Genomic DNA, 16,906 nt, shown 5'->3' with positions numbered 1-16,906 from the left:
CAATAATTTAATAACTGGCTCCAGTGGAGACTCATTTGACCTGCTGGAGACTCCGCCGGTCATCAAATTATTGGCAAAAAGATATTGCAAAAAATAATAATAGTAATAATTTTCATGAATTCAAGGCTTCATGGGGTGTGTAATTGATAGAAAATAAATAGTTTTTTGGGTGAACTACTCTTTTAACCGATGATAAAAAATATGACTAATCATTTGATATGGTCATCATTGATAATCTTGGTTATATATGTACTGCTGTATGATCACTACTGTGGAATATTTGCTTCACTTCCTACACTCAACAGCAGAGGTCACTGTTTATCTTTCTAAATGCTGGAGCGCTACAGTAAAAATAAAAGTGATTGACTTCTGGGGCTGTATTTTGCGTGTCTTAAGTACCAGGTCTTATTCCCTAACTTGAGTAAACTAAAGACCTGGAGGCATGATCAATGCCATTTGGCTATTCTGAGTGGCCAAAGAGCATTGACCACGCCTCCAGGTCTTTAGTTTACTCAAGTTAAGGAATAAGACCTGGTACTTAAGACACGCAAAATACAGCCCCTGATGTTCTAACCTTAATTCAAAGATCACATTTTATTCTACAGTATATAAAGTACCCTTTCAAAATGGAATACGTAAATTCAACATCAATCTGTTTTTACTTAGTATCTGGTTCATTTAACCTGACACCAGCATTATATTGAGAGGAAATGGACCCGTACAGGTCTGTAACTCTGAAAGTTATGGCGGTCCCTGGAATATAAACGTTTGAGGGCCACTGCAATAATCAATCAAATCAAGCATGATATCAAATGCATCCATTTCTGTGCGTGTGTGTGTGTGTGTGTATGTGTGTGTGTGTGTGTGTGTATGTGTGTCCAACGCTCCACACCCCAGTATCTATTAGGGGTGAGAGGCCACAGAAGGACATATTGTTACACACACCCATGCATGCACACACTTACACACTCTCGCATGCGTGCACGAGTGTGCGCACACGCGCGCGCGCGCACACACACACACACACACACACACACACACACACACACGTGCTGAGACAAACACAATTCCCCGTTGCCTCTTTCCTGACAGGCGCTGCCATAGCAAAATAACAATGACAGGCAACAGGGTGGAGACATAACGTCCTTCTCCTATCTCTCTATGTCTCTCCCCCCCCCCACACACACGCACAGAGACAAAATATTACTGTTAATGTATTCTTGACATCGTGAGAGACCGTACATTTCTATCACTCAGTCAACTCAAGATAAATCACTGCTTGTCATGTTGCTCTTATGAGCTTGAGACAGTACTACTTGTCAACCAGTAGCCTAGGTGAACATACCAGACACCATGATGTCTGCATTTCTCAGGGAGGCCGGGAGGCCGTTTCCAACCACTGCAGATAGACTACCGGTAGTTATATTGTTTTTGAGGGCCTCTAGCCCCTCCTACGTCCAGCTTTGAGGGTTTGTGCAAATACAAACATTGAATGGCATTGACAATGAATGGCCAGCTTAGAGTGTTTGTGTTACACAAACATTGTGTAACACAAACATTTAAGACGAAGGTGAGGACGCAAATTGTGATTGGCCGGAATAAGATGATGTATGATAAGAGCGCCCTCACTTCACAGCAAGGATCTATACTTGGGCCCCTCCCTTTTCCTCTCTACATCAAATCTCTTCAGCGAAGAAAGAATATATATCCAAAAGTTCACAGAAAATTATAATAATTTATTTTTTTATAATCGACTCAATTGATTCATCTGATTAATCACTTAACCCTGCAATATACTTTGTTGTACAATGGTGGCTGATTTAATGATTTATATATATATATATATATATATATATATATACACATACACAATATATACAGTATATACATTTATATATATATAAATCATCATTAATTAATCGTAATCGAGGCAAAGGCAAGTCATAGTAGCACACAGCACACCCACTGATGACTTCCAACAGTTTGTCTGTAGGGCTGAGATGGGAGGAGAGGTCTTTGTGTGATGACTTCCAACAGTTTGTCTGTAGGGCTGAGATGGGAGGAGAGGTCTTTGTGTGCATGAGGACAATAGAGGAGTAAGTGACACCCCCCCTGACCCTTATAGCTGAAGGGTTGTTATGGTTCTGTGTTGAAGGATCAGTGCTTTTCTTGCTGTGTCATGTACAACGGTCACTGCTGCTCCACGGCCATTTTAATGTCTTCCTTTCTCAAATTAATAGCACCCATTTATTTTTAGACTCATTTGTAGACTTGAATAACCATATTTGACCTTTTTCTGTTTGCAATATAGTATTACACCACTGGAGGGCATTGTGAGCTTGAAATCACTTTTATCAAGAACGTATTAGGGATAGGTCATTCAATATCTCCTATTCAACAGTGATTTTAAGTAGGCTTACCTACTGATACATCAACTATACTATTGCGTGAAAGATTAATAACTATTTGTAGCACTGAGTTAATTCATAAAATGTAATCAGTATTAATGTATTATGTTTAATGGCTGCTCCATTTCATTTTTTAATGAAAATGTGGCTCATTATGGTATAGAAATGCTGACCATATGGTCCACCACATCATCTCAATGGATAAGCGACTATGAGTTGTCTTCCACTGATGTGCATACAGGACACCAGAACAGGGTGAGGGGAGCAACCACACTCAACCAGGTCAATTTTCCTGAGCACTGGGTCAGGTGGAGGGGAGGGGATGACAAAATGGGCCCTCTATAACTCACATGCGCCAAGGACCCCCAAGTTGATATTTATTTGGCCGCGGAACCCCACTGACCCCCTCTTGTTCAGAATTATGTCAATTTGTCATATTATCACCTCCCTTTCCGAAGAAAAATGTGGTTGTCGGAAGGGGCAAAATTATATTGGCCTTAACTCTGAGTGTACTGACAGTGTACAAATGGAACACTCTCATCATGAGTTATCCTTGAGATTAAAAAGTTTGAGAACCACAACCACTGCTTAAGACAGGTGAGACCAGTCCACTTAGGTTTGTTCATCTGTACAATCTCTGGCCACAATTCACACTGCTGTTACTTGTTAGTCATCCCTACTAATAATTACACAGGACTGTTTATTTTATTCTACATTCATGCCAGTGAATGCAGTATCCATAACAAGCACTGCATAAAAATACAGTATAACACTACTGGCATTTAATCCATTCTTTGTCAGTTTGACATTGCTACAGTATAGCTAGCCAGAGAAACCGTTTTGTTTTGCGAGAGTAACTAATTTTTGTCATCAACGGATTGTGAGTTTTAGCTATTTTAGAAGCAATTCTGAAATGACCGTGAAAGTGCTTACTGTAACTTTGGGTTTTATAACATTGAACCAATAAAAAGTATTAATAAGAGCATGAGACTAAATAATAACCACACATTGGATCCATACTGGAACACGTGTTCTTCTCCCATTTCCTCAGGTGTAACACTTTGACATACAATGTTAAATAAATGATAACATTGGTTCTCAACCTCTTCTGGATTAGGGCCCACTTTAACCCATTTTGACCTGAGGTCAGACAGTTTTCTGAAAAAGATTCTGTGTCAGTCGTTCTTCAATTGTTCAAAAATAGCAGACCTACAAGCTCGTAGCGCTCAATAGCTAAAGCATAACATAATGCTAAAACCAAAAGGGGTTCCCGCCCCAAAAAGGGTTAATAATCTCAAAAACCGTGTTAAGTGTTAAGGGGTCTGATATGTGTGCCACGTGCATTTTCAGAATATGTTTTTGACTTTTTTTTTTTTTACATTATTTCTTGAATATAAAATCGTGTTATTGAATATAAAATCATGTTAAAATGTTTTGCCAATTATTTGGGGGCCCACTTGCCATATCCTCACGACAGTGGTTCTCACCCTGTGGGCCCCCGGGGGCCCCACAGGGTGAGAACCAGAACCACTGTATTTTAGTAGATTAGCCTTCACCACTGGATGCATCCATACAGCCAGGCCTGGCACCTCTCCACCGTTCCAAACACACTCATTCATATTTATTGGATTGGCCTGGACTTTGTCTTGCCCTGATGGCCAAGCTGAAGCTATTCATTGCCCTGGCAGAGGAGATGACTGTTTACACCAGGGCCAATGAAGAAGAATGAGAGAATCTGGCTCGGCTTCCAGCTAAATATTCACTGGATTAGCTCTAAGTGGAACAGGACTATACCATTGTCATAATATAACATCGCTGTCACGGTGGAAACCGCGTATTTCAAAGCAGTTCCTTTGTATTAGTACCAGTATTTTAAAAATGTTTTGCACTGCGACGCGCCGTGAGCTTGTAGATCTGCTATTTTCATTATACTTTTGTGCAACACACTTGTATGATGAAGTAGGGCGTTCATTTATGAAAAACCATAAAAGGTTGAAATGAAAAGGTTTCTGGCGGAGAGCAACGATAAGCTTATTTACCTGTACTGGGTTTTGGTAGTGTTCAACAGTGGATTTCTTTTTATTCAACTGTTTAAGAGTGAAGACATTATGTAATACTTGACAGGGTACATCTGCCGTTTCAAATATAAATATAAGTACCCACAATAAAACCAGATAGAGCAGATCAAACTATAATAAAACCAGATAGAGCAGATCAAACTATGATTTGAGCATTGCAACATTTGGCGGTTGATCCAAAGTCGCTATTGGTGGTGATGTTTCAACAAGGTAAAAGTCTCTCAGATAATGTGTAAAGCTAGTTTGATATGCATGAGGCCACAGACCCCATTGCATATGATTTGCAGCAATTCTCAGCGTTACAGACCGATGACTCCATGGAGGGGAAACTGCATTCCTAACTGTCTATCATTTAAGTGGGGACCCCCTGAAGAACCCCGCCTGGGAGTCCCCGGACCACCTTGACTTAAGTGCGTTCAAAATAACATCATATAGACCACAATTCACAAAACATGAATAATAGCATAAAGTGGGGTCCGGGGACTCCCGTGGGTCCTTGAGGGGGTTCATCAACATCAGTTTAAACTATTTGAAAATAGCTGACCTACAAACTTTGATTGATTGGATAATGTATTGACAATTCATAAAAAGGACAACACTATAAAAACATCAATGTGGTGGATATACACATAAAAGCCTAGGGCTTGTTTCCACTGTGGTCCACTAATAAGCTCACTCCACTAAACCCATCACAACCATGATGCATAGTGGGCTTGTAGATTAACATTTTCAGAAAAATCTTGAAAAAAAAAAATATTTTAACAACTAAAATCTTGTATGGGGGTCACAATATATTTACAAATTTCCAAATACCTACATGTATTCATTTGGGGGTCCTTGACACAAAGAAGGTAATCTCTCATCAGCACCACACTGCCCTAAACATGCAGTGTTGTTGTTAGTAGGAATAAACACAGAAGCACCCGGAAGGAAGAGGAATAAGAAAGGCGAGGAGCCCAACAGAGTTCCTGTTTCTTTTTTTTTACCCAGATTGATGTGAAAGCAAAATGAGTCCAATGTTTACACATACCATCTTGGAGTCGCAGCTGCTGAAGGTACAGGGGACTCTGGAGGACGTTGCATCTGCCTGGCTCGTCTTCTCTGGTCACCAGAAGCAGGTCAGTGTAGACAAACACTGTCACCTACAGCAGGAGGAGACATGGTGAGATAAACATAGGGAGAGGAAGGGTGAAAGGGACGCAAGGGGAGAGAGAGGGAGACACAGACGGACAGACAGACAGACAGACAGACAGACAGACAGACAGACAGACAGACAGTATAATGCATACCTCTGGACCATAGTTTACTATACATGTCTCATTGTATCAACAGCAAAGTAAAGAGTCACACAGACAAATAATGTCTCACCTGGCAGCCTGTGCCGTAATGATAATACAATGTGAATGCTCTCCCTCTGCATGACTCCAAACTCCAAAGTAGAACGAGTTCTGTGTAAAGCTCTTTATTGTTCTTTAACCAACTAACAACACAGAGATGAAACATCTACTGCATTCCTACCTGCCAATGAATTACTGCCTCCTGCCTTTGGCAGAGTTTGCCAGGTGGACCTATGTCTTACTGGCCCATTTAAAGCAGAGCTTCTCAAACGTTTCCATGTCAAGCACCCCCCAAATCAATATGTATTTGGACACGGACCCCCATTTGGAAATAATTTGTGCCAGGGACCCCCATACAAGAATTGCATTGTTAAAATGTTTCATACATATTCATATTCACACATTTTTCAAATATTTGTCCAGATTTGTTTTAAATCTGATATATATTAACCAATTTTGCTGGTGACCCCCTGAAAACCCAACAACTGAACATAATTGAGAACGGGGAGAGAGCCTTTGTAGCACATTCTGCTAATCAGGTTAAATAAAGCTGTTGTACTGTTTGGTACTCTGACTTGCCATCGTTTCATGTTGTCTGTACTGTGAGAGCGACAGAAGCATTTTGAATGTAAAAGACCAAATACAAAGAGGGAGAAACAAAGAGGAAATGAAGACAGAGGAGGACTGACTATGCACATATCGCTAGTGTAGCAATTATATATCCGAGTCAGTGCACACACACACATTAGGCATACAGGGCTCGCACGCATCATAGAATATGTTGTGGACGGAAAGAGTCTTCATACTCTTTGTTCTTTTGCCATGGTGACCTGGTGCAGGATGAGATAATAGAGAGCACCTTTAAGATGTAGCCTGCCTGTGTGTGCGCGTGCGTATGGTGATGGTAAATGGTGCATTTATATAGCACCTTTATCCAAGGTGCTTTACAGAGATTGTTCATTACATTCACCCATTCACACACACATTCATACACCGATGGCAGCGGAAACCATGCAAGGCAGCAACTAGCACATCGGGAGAAATTAGGGGTTCAGTGTCTTGCCCAAGGACACTTCCGACAGTAACTCTGGGGGAGCCTGGGTTTTAACTGGCAACCTTGCGGTTTCCATCCAGGCACTCTACCCCTGAGCCACTGCCGACATAGGGGTCAAGGGGTGTATTTCTCACAGGAAATGGGCTGACAGACCAGTGTATTTTGTCAAAAATGTTCCTATACGCGACTTAGCTGCTCATTTCGGTTCACTTAATTGTAAATTATGCAGAGAGAAAGAAAGAAATGATGTGTATACCGGTATGCGTTTTGTACTGTGTGTGCGTGTCATTCTGTGCGTGTCTGCGTCTTGTGTTTGCTTTTCAACGCTAGCAAGGATGTGTTTGCACCGAGGGCAGTCCAGTGAATCCCCAGTGAACTAACAGTAAAAGCTGGAACAACACAGATTGCTCATTAAAAACACCCCATGTAGACCTAGTGAATAGAGGCCCTACCACATCCATCCATCCACCCACCCACACTACCCCACTCTCCGCCTCCCGCGGCCCGGGGGCTGACAACCTACAAACACTGCCTGTTCAATATTTATCTTGTTTTATCGTTGACCCGAGCTGGAGAGGCCAGAATTAGCATACCATTCAGACTGGCGGTGCACTCTGAAATGCATGGTGCACAGCGGGATTGGTCTGAATAGGTACACTGAGCATTATGAAAGGGACCTTTCCCCATGCAAGAGGAAGTCAACAAAGACCATTTGTCTCTACTTGTCTTGATTCAAGGACGTCTGTGCATGAGTGTCTCTGACCCATCATGTAAAGGGCAAGACGTTGATGCAGAACCAAGATGGGTCTCTAAATATTTGGTCTTACTAGTGCAGCTATGCTGAAATTGAACTGTCGCATATAACCTTATACTCACTCACACTCAATTATTCAAGAGTTCTTACTGTATTGTGTGCGATATTGAAATGGAAGCTTACCATGATCATCACAGTAATCATCATGTCTTCCATCAAATGGCTTTGGGAGCAACAAAACTCAGACTCCATGTACTCACAGTTTAGCATGCCAGAGGAGAGGAGTTTCTCTATGAGGTACATGCATCAAAGCGATATTTCCGCACAGTCAAATTGGCCTACATTTAATCTAAGGAAGCATCAAATACAGTAGCATACGTACATAATAGCATACTTATAGCAGACTGGACACGTTTTTCGGAAAAACTACGCAAAAATGCAGCTAAAAATCAGAGAAAGGCAGCAGTGTGCAGGGACCTTTGGGACCTTGTCTATAGTTGTCAATGAAACAATGTAGCTTAGTTAGTGAGAAGTTACTTCGCTTGTCACTCACATAATTGTATTTCTGTTTGTGTCTAAAGCTTAATAAAGAAAGTTTATAATTTATATTTTACATGTATTAATAACTCAAATTCCACAACTGAATATGATGGGCAATGTTCATACAAATAAATAATAGTAATAATATCGTATTGATATTGTCCCAATATTGTGTATTGAATCGTATTGTGAGATTGCTTTCATTAGATGTTTGGGTTTGACTGTTGTAATTTCATGGCAGCTGAATTTCCTTCATGGGATCAATAAAAGGTTTATCGTATCCTAATCCTGCCTTTCAACTGCCTAATTAATGACATGTCCTTTAAAGTTTAAACCACACACCGTATGTCCATATCTGTTAATAATTTACATCTGCTGCTATTTAACTACGTCATTCCACCACTATTTTTACCCACTCACATCATCACAGTACAGTGTATATATATCATGCACCATATGTACAGTTGTACACTGTATATTTCACACTGCTCATAATATTTAGGTCTCTTTCCACCCTTCTTGAAACAGCAATGATAGAGGCTGTAGATTAATCTGTGATGAGAATCAAGAAGATGAAGGAGTTGCGACTAGTTGCGAGTAGTTTGGGCTTTACGTGCCTGTCGTTTGTTTGCCCCTCATCTACTGTGCCAATAAAATGATTGGCTTCCGTCATGCCAGGCTTGCACTGGGCATGAACAAGCTATCTGTGCGTCAACTGTGTGGGGGGGGGGGGGGGGGGTGGGGGATTCTGTTAGATAAAATTCCCGACTTCCATCCAAATGGCACCTCCCCATGACCATAAACATACCCTTCCTCTTTCATACCCTTGCCAAAGTACACACACAGTCACACACGCACGCACAGTCGCACACACACAGTCACACACAGACACACAGACACACACACACACACACACACACACACACACACACACACACACACACACACACACACACACACACGTTTGTATTACTATACTTGTGAGGACAGCAACATTTTACTACACTGATTTTATGAATGCCATTTGTTTTACTGCCATTTTAAGCCTAACCCCGAAGCTGAAAATAGGCGATCTACAATCTCACAACGAATCGTGCTTCGTTTGCTTGTAGATTGTCTATTTTTTGGTCCACGACAGCAGCATGCAAACTACACATAATTCAGGCAAAACCTCAACCCCAACCCATAAACCTAACCACTAAATGCTCCAAATGTTAAAAAAACAAAAACTAAATAAAACATTTATCTTGTGAGAACCGGGAACATTTCCTCGCAAAGTCTGTTTCTCAAATTCTACTATAATTGTGGGGACATGTGGTCCTCATAACTACATGTAGACGCACACACGCACACACACGCGCACGCACACGCACACGCACACACACACACACACACACACACACACACACACACACACACACACACACCAATGTGCGAACAAACTTACACATATCCATCACACACTTCCTTTGGACAACATTATCACAATGACTTGCCAAATGGGCATGCTTCCCTTATTCCAAATAATTCCCATAGTATAAAACCTGCAAAACATGTACCGGTATATGTTTCCAAAACCTGTTCACCTTTGTGCCATACACATCTAAGGCATGGTCCCAATTCATCTTACTGAGGAAGGATTACTGAACAAGATTTAATATAATAATTTTGTTTATAATAACAAGGTTTTTCAAGGTGTTTTTTTTTCTTCTTCCTGGCTTGTTCGTTCATAAGTCTGGCTGTCCAGGGGAAATACCTGTTTAGCAATCTACTCTGGCTCTGTGGCTGCCACTATTTGGCCACTGACAGAAGATGTGGGGTTTGTAGGACCATGGATAGTCTGTGGTGATGTGGGGTTTGTAAGCTAGTGAGCGTCAAGCAGACAGAACAAAACTACCATGGCTTCCTATAACCTCATCAACCCTGGCATCCCTATACAGTATGTTGGGCATGTCATTATAGGTGAAAAACAAAAAGCAATAATAGCAGATCTACAAGCCTACAGTATGTGTCGTACCACAAGCTATTTTAGCAATTTGTCGTAAAACAAAGTGTGTTATACGAGAAATGTATATAGCTTGTGCTATGACCCATGCTATAGGCTTGTAGGTCTGCTATTTTTGCTTTTGTTTTGACATTGTACTTTTTGAAGATTTTGGCTCAAGTGGATTTGAACCGTCTTCAACTTAACAGTATCTTGAACAATGTAAGAATAAGTTATTCTGAATAACTGGTAAGTACCAAACAAAGAACAGTCTGTGTGATATCCAACCAAAATGTGACTGTGCTCTCTTTAATACATAATCCTCACTAATAATATGCTGACAGATTATCCAAGAAAATGCTGGCCTGTTTATTGTCACCAGGCAGAGATTTCCTCCGGCTAATGAAACCATTATGATTATACCACAGTCAGAGTGGCATTTTAGCTAATGGGGAATTACAAGAAATGATACAGTACGATGATGAGGGTTTAAAGACACAGAAAGGAAAATGAGAGACGGATTATCGGAAACATAAAAGTCATACTGTATCTGCAAACATACCAGGCCACACCCTACGAAAGCCTGCAAGTACCATCATAAGACAAGCCCTAACATGGACCCCACAGGGCAAGCGGAAAAGGGGTCGCCCTGGAAACACCTGGCGCAGAGACCTGGAGGCAGACATCAAGACCATGAAGACGACCTGGAACCAGCTGGAGAGAACAGCTCAAGACAGAGATGTCTGGAGATCGCTTGTTGACGGCCTATGCCCCAGAAGGGGCAGTAGGAGTAAGTAAGTAAGTAAGTATCTGCAAAGCAGCCATTGAGAGTATCGAGCTGGTTTCATAATGATTCGTTGAGGTAATAGCCAATACTTCAATACAGATACTCTGTAAGTTTGTAGAAGTCCCAGTATTAACTCATCCACCACTAAATGGCAGTAGCAATAGTTAGCACAGGAAAAAAATCAGGAGCTTCAGGAGCTACGCCCTGGGGGTGTAAAGGCCCCAGCAGGCCTCACAACTTCAAAATGTATACATCCAGGCCAAAGGGGAGGTAAACTCACCTCTCCCATAGAAAGGTGATGGCATTCACTACATCTCTCCCCATTTCTACAATGTACATACAGTGTTTGTAGATTTATTTGTTGATAATATTGTATTTGTGTTATTTTTATGCTATGTTGATGAATTTAATACATAGGATAATTTTAGCCCAAATGTCTGACTATACTGTACGTGTTGTTTGCATTTCCGTCTTTAGTGTGTAGAGCTCTGCAAAAACATTAAATACGTTAAAACAAACATAAGAAACGCACGTCTAGGAGATAGGTTAGTTTTTCTCCAGATGCAGCTTTTGGAACATTGAATAAGTGGAGCGCAGGGGGAGGAATGCAACATGCAGAATGTCAAATACATTATTTAACGAAATAATGAGAGAGCTCTTTGCATAGCACTGAAAAGCTGACGACAGCAGACATTATACAGCACACAGTGCACAATTTCATTACTTACATTACTAGTAACTACACATTACTCATACTTCGCTGCGCAATGATGTTCCTTGTCCAAAATAGCTATTGCTATTTAGTATAGTATAGTATGAACCAAAAAGAGTGAACGCACATAGAGCACATAAGATAACCGGCTATCTTTCTGTCCGTGAGGTTCTCAAAGTGGGGTCCGGGAGCAGGTCTGTAACTCTGAGAGCGAGCAAATGCATGCATTTTGTCCATTTGGTTCCATTGTACACTCTCAGAGCCGTGTGAGAACAACTGATCGCTGTGCTTTACCTTGAGGGAGTGGTGCTTGCTCTCATGTAGTATCATCTCTTCGGATAGGATCAGCGTTCGGCTGCACAGATCCAGGGGCTGAACATAAAAAAGAAGATTACAGTCACATTACACATCCCCAAAACCATATACTACCACTCACAGATATGTGTGGATTGCTGTTCCTTGGAGTGGTTGCACCACTCAAAAATAATATAAATAATAATGTAATAAAGCAATAAATACAGTAGGCCTATACTGTAAATGCAAGGTTACAGTACCAATTCCATGTCGCTTGATAAATCCGCTTAATCTGATAGAGAATGAAAGGTGATGAAGAAAGTTTCCAGTCATCACAGATGAAAGTATAAAGAGTGTCAGCTAGCTGTGACAGTAGGGTCTCAAAATGACAAGAGGAACTATAGCAGGGGGGGGGACCACTTCCTCCCAATGACTTGAGTGTGTGAGAGGGCCATTTCATTAATCTGTGTGTGTGTGTGTGTGTGTGTGTGTGCGGGCGCACGCGTGTGTCAACCAACGAGTAAGACGCGCGAACGCGGGAAGCGGATCGTAAATAGCTCCATATATGGGCACAAAAGGGGCCAGGTCCACAACAAACAAATCACTCAGCTCCATATATGGGCACAAAAGGGCCAGGTCCACAACAAACAAATCACTCAGCTCCATATATGGGCACAAAAGGGGCAAGGTCCACATATACAGTAAGCGATGCAACACACTCCATATTTGGATAGCGGGACAGATACACGGACGGACGGACACACGGACAGACATGATCTGCTAGGTCTCATAGTAAGTGCTCACTGCGTTCGCAACAATAGTTTGGGTTACAATGCGTAAGTAGTAGGGCTGCTGCTGATGATATGCGGGCATATGGGGGGGGATCGGTGGTGTGCAGTGTTAAATGTGTGTGGAGAATGTGTGAAGAATGCAAACTGACTGTGAAAAGTGGACTGACTAAGGCCTCATTCACACCTACTGTAAGACACACGCAAGACACCTTGTTGCATGGGGGATGGCAGAAGACAGCCATGCAACAAGGTTGTGTCTTCTGTGTGTTGCACAGCTCGCAATGCATTTCCAATGAGAGTCACGTGGGTTGATGACACAACCTTGTTGCATGGCTGTCTTCTCGCCCTCCCCCCCATGCAACAAGGTTGTGGCATCAAATCATGTGACTCCCATTGAAAATGAATTGCAAGCTTGTGACACACAGAAGACACAGGACACAAGTGTCTCTTGTGTGCGTCTTAGGTGTGAATGAGGCCTTATGCTTATGGTAATCAAATGGCAGGTGTGGGGAATTCAGCAGGTGTAGGCCGGGCATACAGAGCCTGGAAATTTAACAGGCTCATTAGGTACAGCTCACTAGGCACTGTACTCACTGTGGTGGTGTGGAACGCATGTCAAATTTGAAGTCAGTGGGGCGTGGAATACAGGCGTACGTACAGAGAGTGGGTGCATTTATTGTAAATTACAGTATATACATGATCAATGTATTTCTCTCTACATACTGAGACTAAGAAATATTCTCAAACTAGAATTATAAATACAAACACACATGGAATTGCTTACCTGAACAAATATAGGGAAGATAAGTATCTTGGGGGCTACTTTGACGTAGCCATAGTTGGCGTGAGGTGTGTGCGAGCGAACAATAGTGCAGTTCTGATAGTTGGCAAAGTTGGCATTCTGCGTTTGATAGCTGGGCGGGCTGGCATTTGTGGTGGTGGTGCCAGTGGTCTTTGCTGTCTTAGAGTTGGCAGAGCGTCGTAGAAAGGCAGTACGGTTGGCGAGACCACCCCCAGGAAAGGCACCAGCACCACCCTGCGCCTGCTGTGGTACCGTGGTTTGTCGATTAGGATACAACCTGGCAGCTGAAGAGGATGAGAAAGAGGTGACATTTAAAGGAGGAAGCACCAGAGGAAATGGTATTTTTGAATATATTTACCGAACACCTAACCATAGCATTTAAAAAAAAGCACTGACTAAGAACTACTGAAAATATATCTTACACAGTGTGCCCTGGTTATCTTGGTAGACAGGCCTCAAGATCTGGAAAGCAGGAAAATAATGAATATGAATATATGGCCGCTGCTGCTGCACAGGTAAATATTTACTTTAGCCACATTAGAATGCAATCCCCAGGTTCATCAAATAGCTGACACATTCCATGTGAACACAATGAATGAAGTGACTTAAAATCTGCAACCAGCTTCAACAAGTACGTGTAGATATTAATGCACAATCATTAAGGCGCTGTTAGGAGCAGAGATAAGATACTGCACTGACTGCACACAGACATATATGTTGGTATCAACTGTATCTTTTACTTCAAAATAAATATGTAGCAGTTGTAGCAGATGACACGTGACGCAAGTGTCAGTTTGTTAAAGAACAGCCACATATTTCTTCACATGAAATTGGTCAAGGAGGTCTGTGCCCTCCCACCGTCCCACGAATAGAAGTTGGTAAAAACTGTGATGATGCAATCATGAGAAAATGTATCTTTTGTTAGTTGTGTTTGCCCACAAACCCTTGTTCTATTGTGCGTGCGCGTGTGCACCTTGTGCGTGCGACGTGCATGAGGACGTGTGCATGTGGGCCATAAGCTGATTCTACACTCTCTCTGGTTTCCAGGCCCATGTCTTTTCTAGTTCTAGTTTGTTAGTTCTACTCTACTTCGCTAGAGGCATGGATGCTGCCATCTGTCAGAGCAAACTACAATCTACAGGGCTTAGAGGGGCAGGAACTTGAATGAACACGCTGGGACGCTATAGACTAAACAGTTTGCATAACCTGCAGACAGAGACCGAGAGCAGAAAGAAAATAGGTTACATTAAAGCAGATCATATAAAATAGTTTATGACAGCATAATGCACAAAGGTGGTCTTAGTCATATCTACAACCAACCCCTCTCTGTCTCTCTCCATCTCTCTCTCAGTACAGCGAGACATGCTCAAACATGGCCATTCATCTTACTTTTGCATTCACTCTCTCCCTCACTTACTTATATCACTCTATCAATATACTTAGTACCACCTCTCTCCATATATCTCTCTCTGTCTCTCTCGCTGTAGCAGTAAATAAATAGATGTTGGTTCTACCACCCCCCCGGCGTCTTCTACTGGGGTTTTAAAGCCCCTGTTTATGCCGGAAGGATGTGAGAGAGTCATATGCTTCCTGTTAGTACTGTATCGCCAGCATGGGACTGCCGCCGTAGAACACCATCACTGATTGTTTGAGGTTGGGGCATCTATGTATATAGAGATTCATCAGTCTTAATCTGTCAGTGCATCGGTTTCTATCTTTGTTGACAAGAGTGTCCCTTCCCGTCACTGCTCATACTGCACAATACATTCTGAAAGGTACCTCAGATAAACACACACACACACACACACACACACACACACACACCTGTTCTCCAAGTCCATTTAAGAAAGAAAGAAAGAGAAATGAGGAAAAGCACTAAAGATCTTAGTAGTCTGTGTTGTCATAGTTCAAGCTTCAACGCTTTAAGATGATTATTTCTGTGACTAAATCAAAAGTACACTAAGAGAGGGCATCGCTGGGCAGGAACAATACATGACACACATTGGAAGTTCTGCTTCATGGAGCCAGTGGTGTGTGTTAGTATCATACTGCATACCTATTAGTATTGTTAGCTAAGGAACTGAGCTCAGAGTCTTTTTTTTTTTCATTCATTGAGTTTGCTTTATTGTGCTTTTATGATGCAGGCCTTTGTCCCACATATGTCACAGGACATGACTACATGCCAAGCATGTCAGATGGTGTAGTGTTATTGCGTAATCATTCGTGGGCATTATAGCTTCTCCTAAGTATGAATTTAAATCATTTCTAAAATGAGCATGCTTTTTATTATTATACTGTAAGTATAAATAGGCATAATCCCAGATTCACATCATATACTGTATATAAACCATAAATGGCACATGTGGTATATGGCTTGTTGTGTCTTTAAGAGAAACAAATGATTCATACTGTATGTACTGTATGCATTGTGCTACTATTATTGGCTGGGCATAAATTGCAGAGGATGTAATACATAGCTTAAGTCAATGAATCATAGACTGTTGTAAGAAATAAGTTGTGATTCACTTCTATTTGGTTTCACTTAGGGAGTGTAAGGGAAAAGTGTTTTGTTCAAATAAGTGTAATAATTATTGCTATAAAGCAGGGGTCTTCAAAGTGTTTAAAGGTCAGAGACCTAGTATTTTAAAGGTCAGAGACCTAGTCTCGCGTTGTCAGACTGTTGGCGTCATACAGTCTGGAGCAATTCAAGCTATCATGTGTCAAATATAAAGCGGAAGTGGAGCCTCCTCCACACTTCCCTTTCGTCTTTAAGCCCTAACCACACCAAAGGGTCACCATGCAACTCCTTGGGTCCAAACGGTTGCATTGAGTTAACGCTAAAACCGTCTTGACCCTTTGGTGTGGTGTGGGCCATTGAATTCCATGCGTTGAATCACTAGGGTAAACGTGGGTCGACATGCAACAAGAAATATCACACCGCAGGGACAGCGCTAAAACCGTCTTGACCCTTTGGTGTGATTAGGGCTTTACAGTCGCGCAGAATTTATCTAAATATAAATAGAAAACATCTAAGCATATATAGCTTGTTGCTTAGAAGAAAAGGAGATAATAAAATAAAATGTAAAGATATTTTAAAATACATTTCCGTGAACGGAAATAGCAGCTTCCTTACTCGGATTTCGGGAGGTGTAGACAGTTCCAGACTTTATATAGCATTCGGAGATTGTGGAATAGTTGTCTGGCTATGCGAGACTACTAAGGACCTAACAGACAGACAACACCCATAACTACGTATATTATCAAATTGTTTTGCAATATATTTATTTTAAAGCCTTCTATGCAACCTGATTTAGATCCGTTCAAAGCTAGCTCACCATAGTTTGCAGATTGTCTAATCAATGTCT

General features: G+C 41.6%; 1 protein-coding gene across 5 annotated transcripts in view; it reads right to left on the bottom strand.

The window, feature by feature from the left end:
* rgs3a (regulator of G protein signaling 3a) overlaps positions 1–16,906 on the bottom strand; it is a 178,780-nt gene that overhangs the window by 112,800 nt on the left and 49,074 nt on the right. For 4 of the 5 annotated variants that reach the window (XM_080756473.1, XM_080756470.1, XM_080756468.1 and 1 more), the window contains 4 exons: positions 13,964–14,003; positions 13,524–13,825; positions 11,949–12,026; positions 5,517–5,628 (listed from right to left, as the gene is read on the bottom strand). In XM_080756473.1, coding sequence (XP_080612599.1) covers positions 5,517–5,628; positions 11,949–12,026; positions 13,524–13,825; positions 13,964–14,003 — 532 coding nt within the window. The remainder of the gene's footprint in view (positions 1–5,516; positions 5,629–11,948; positions 12,027–13,523; positions 13,826–13,963; positions 14,004–16,906) is intronic. The other variant, XM_080756471.1, reaches the window with a different exon arrangement.

This window comes from Protomyctophum bolini, assembly GCF_963924005.1.
Source record: "Protomyctophum bolini genome assembly, chromosome: 22".
In the NCBI taxonomy this organism is placed as follows: Eukaryota; Metazoa; Chordata; class Actinopteri; order Myctophiformes; family Myctophidae; genus Protomyctophum; species Protomyctophum bolini.
The sequence above is the reverse complement of the archived record's forward strand: the minus strand, read 5'-3'. Positions and strand labels throughout refer to the sequence as shown.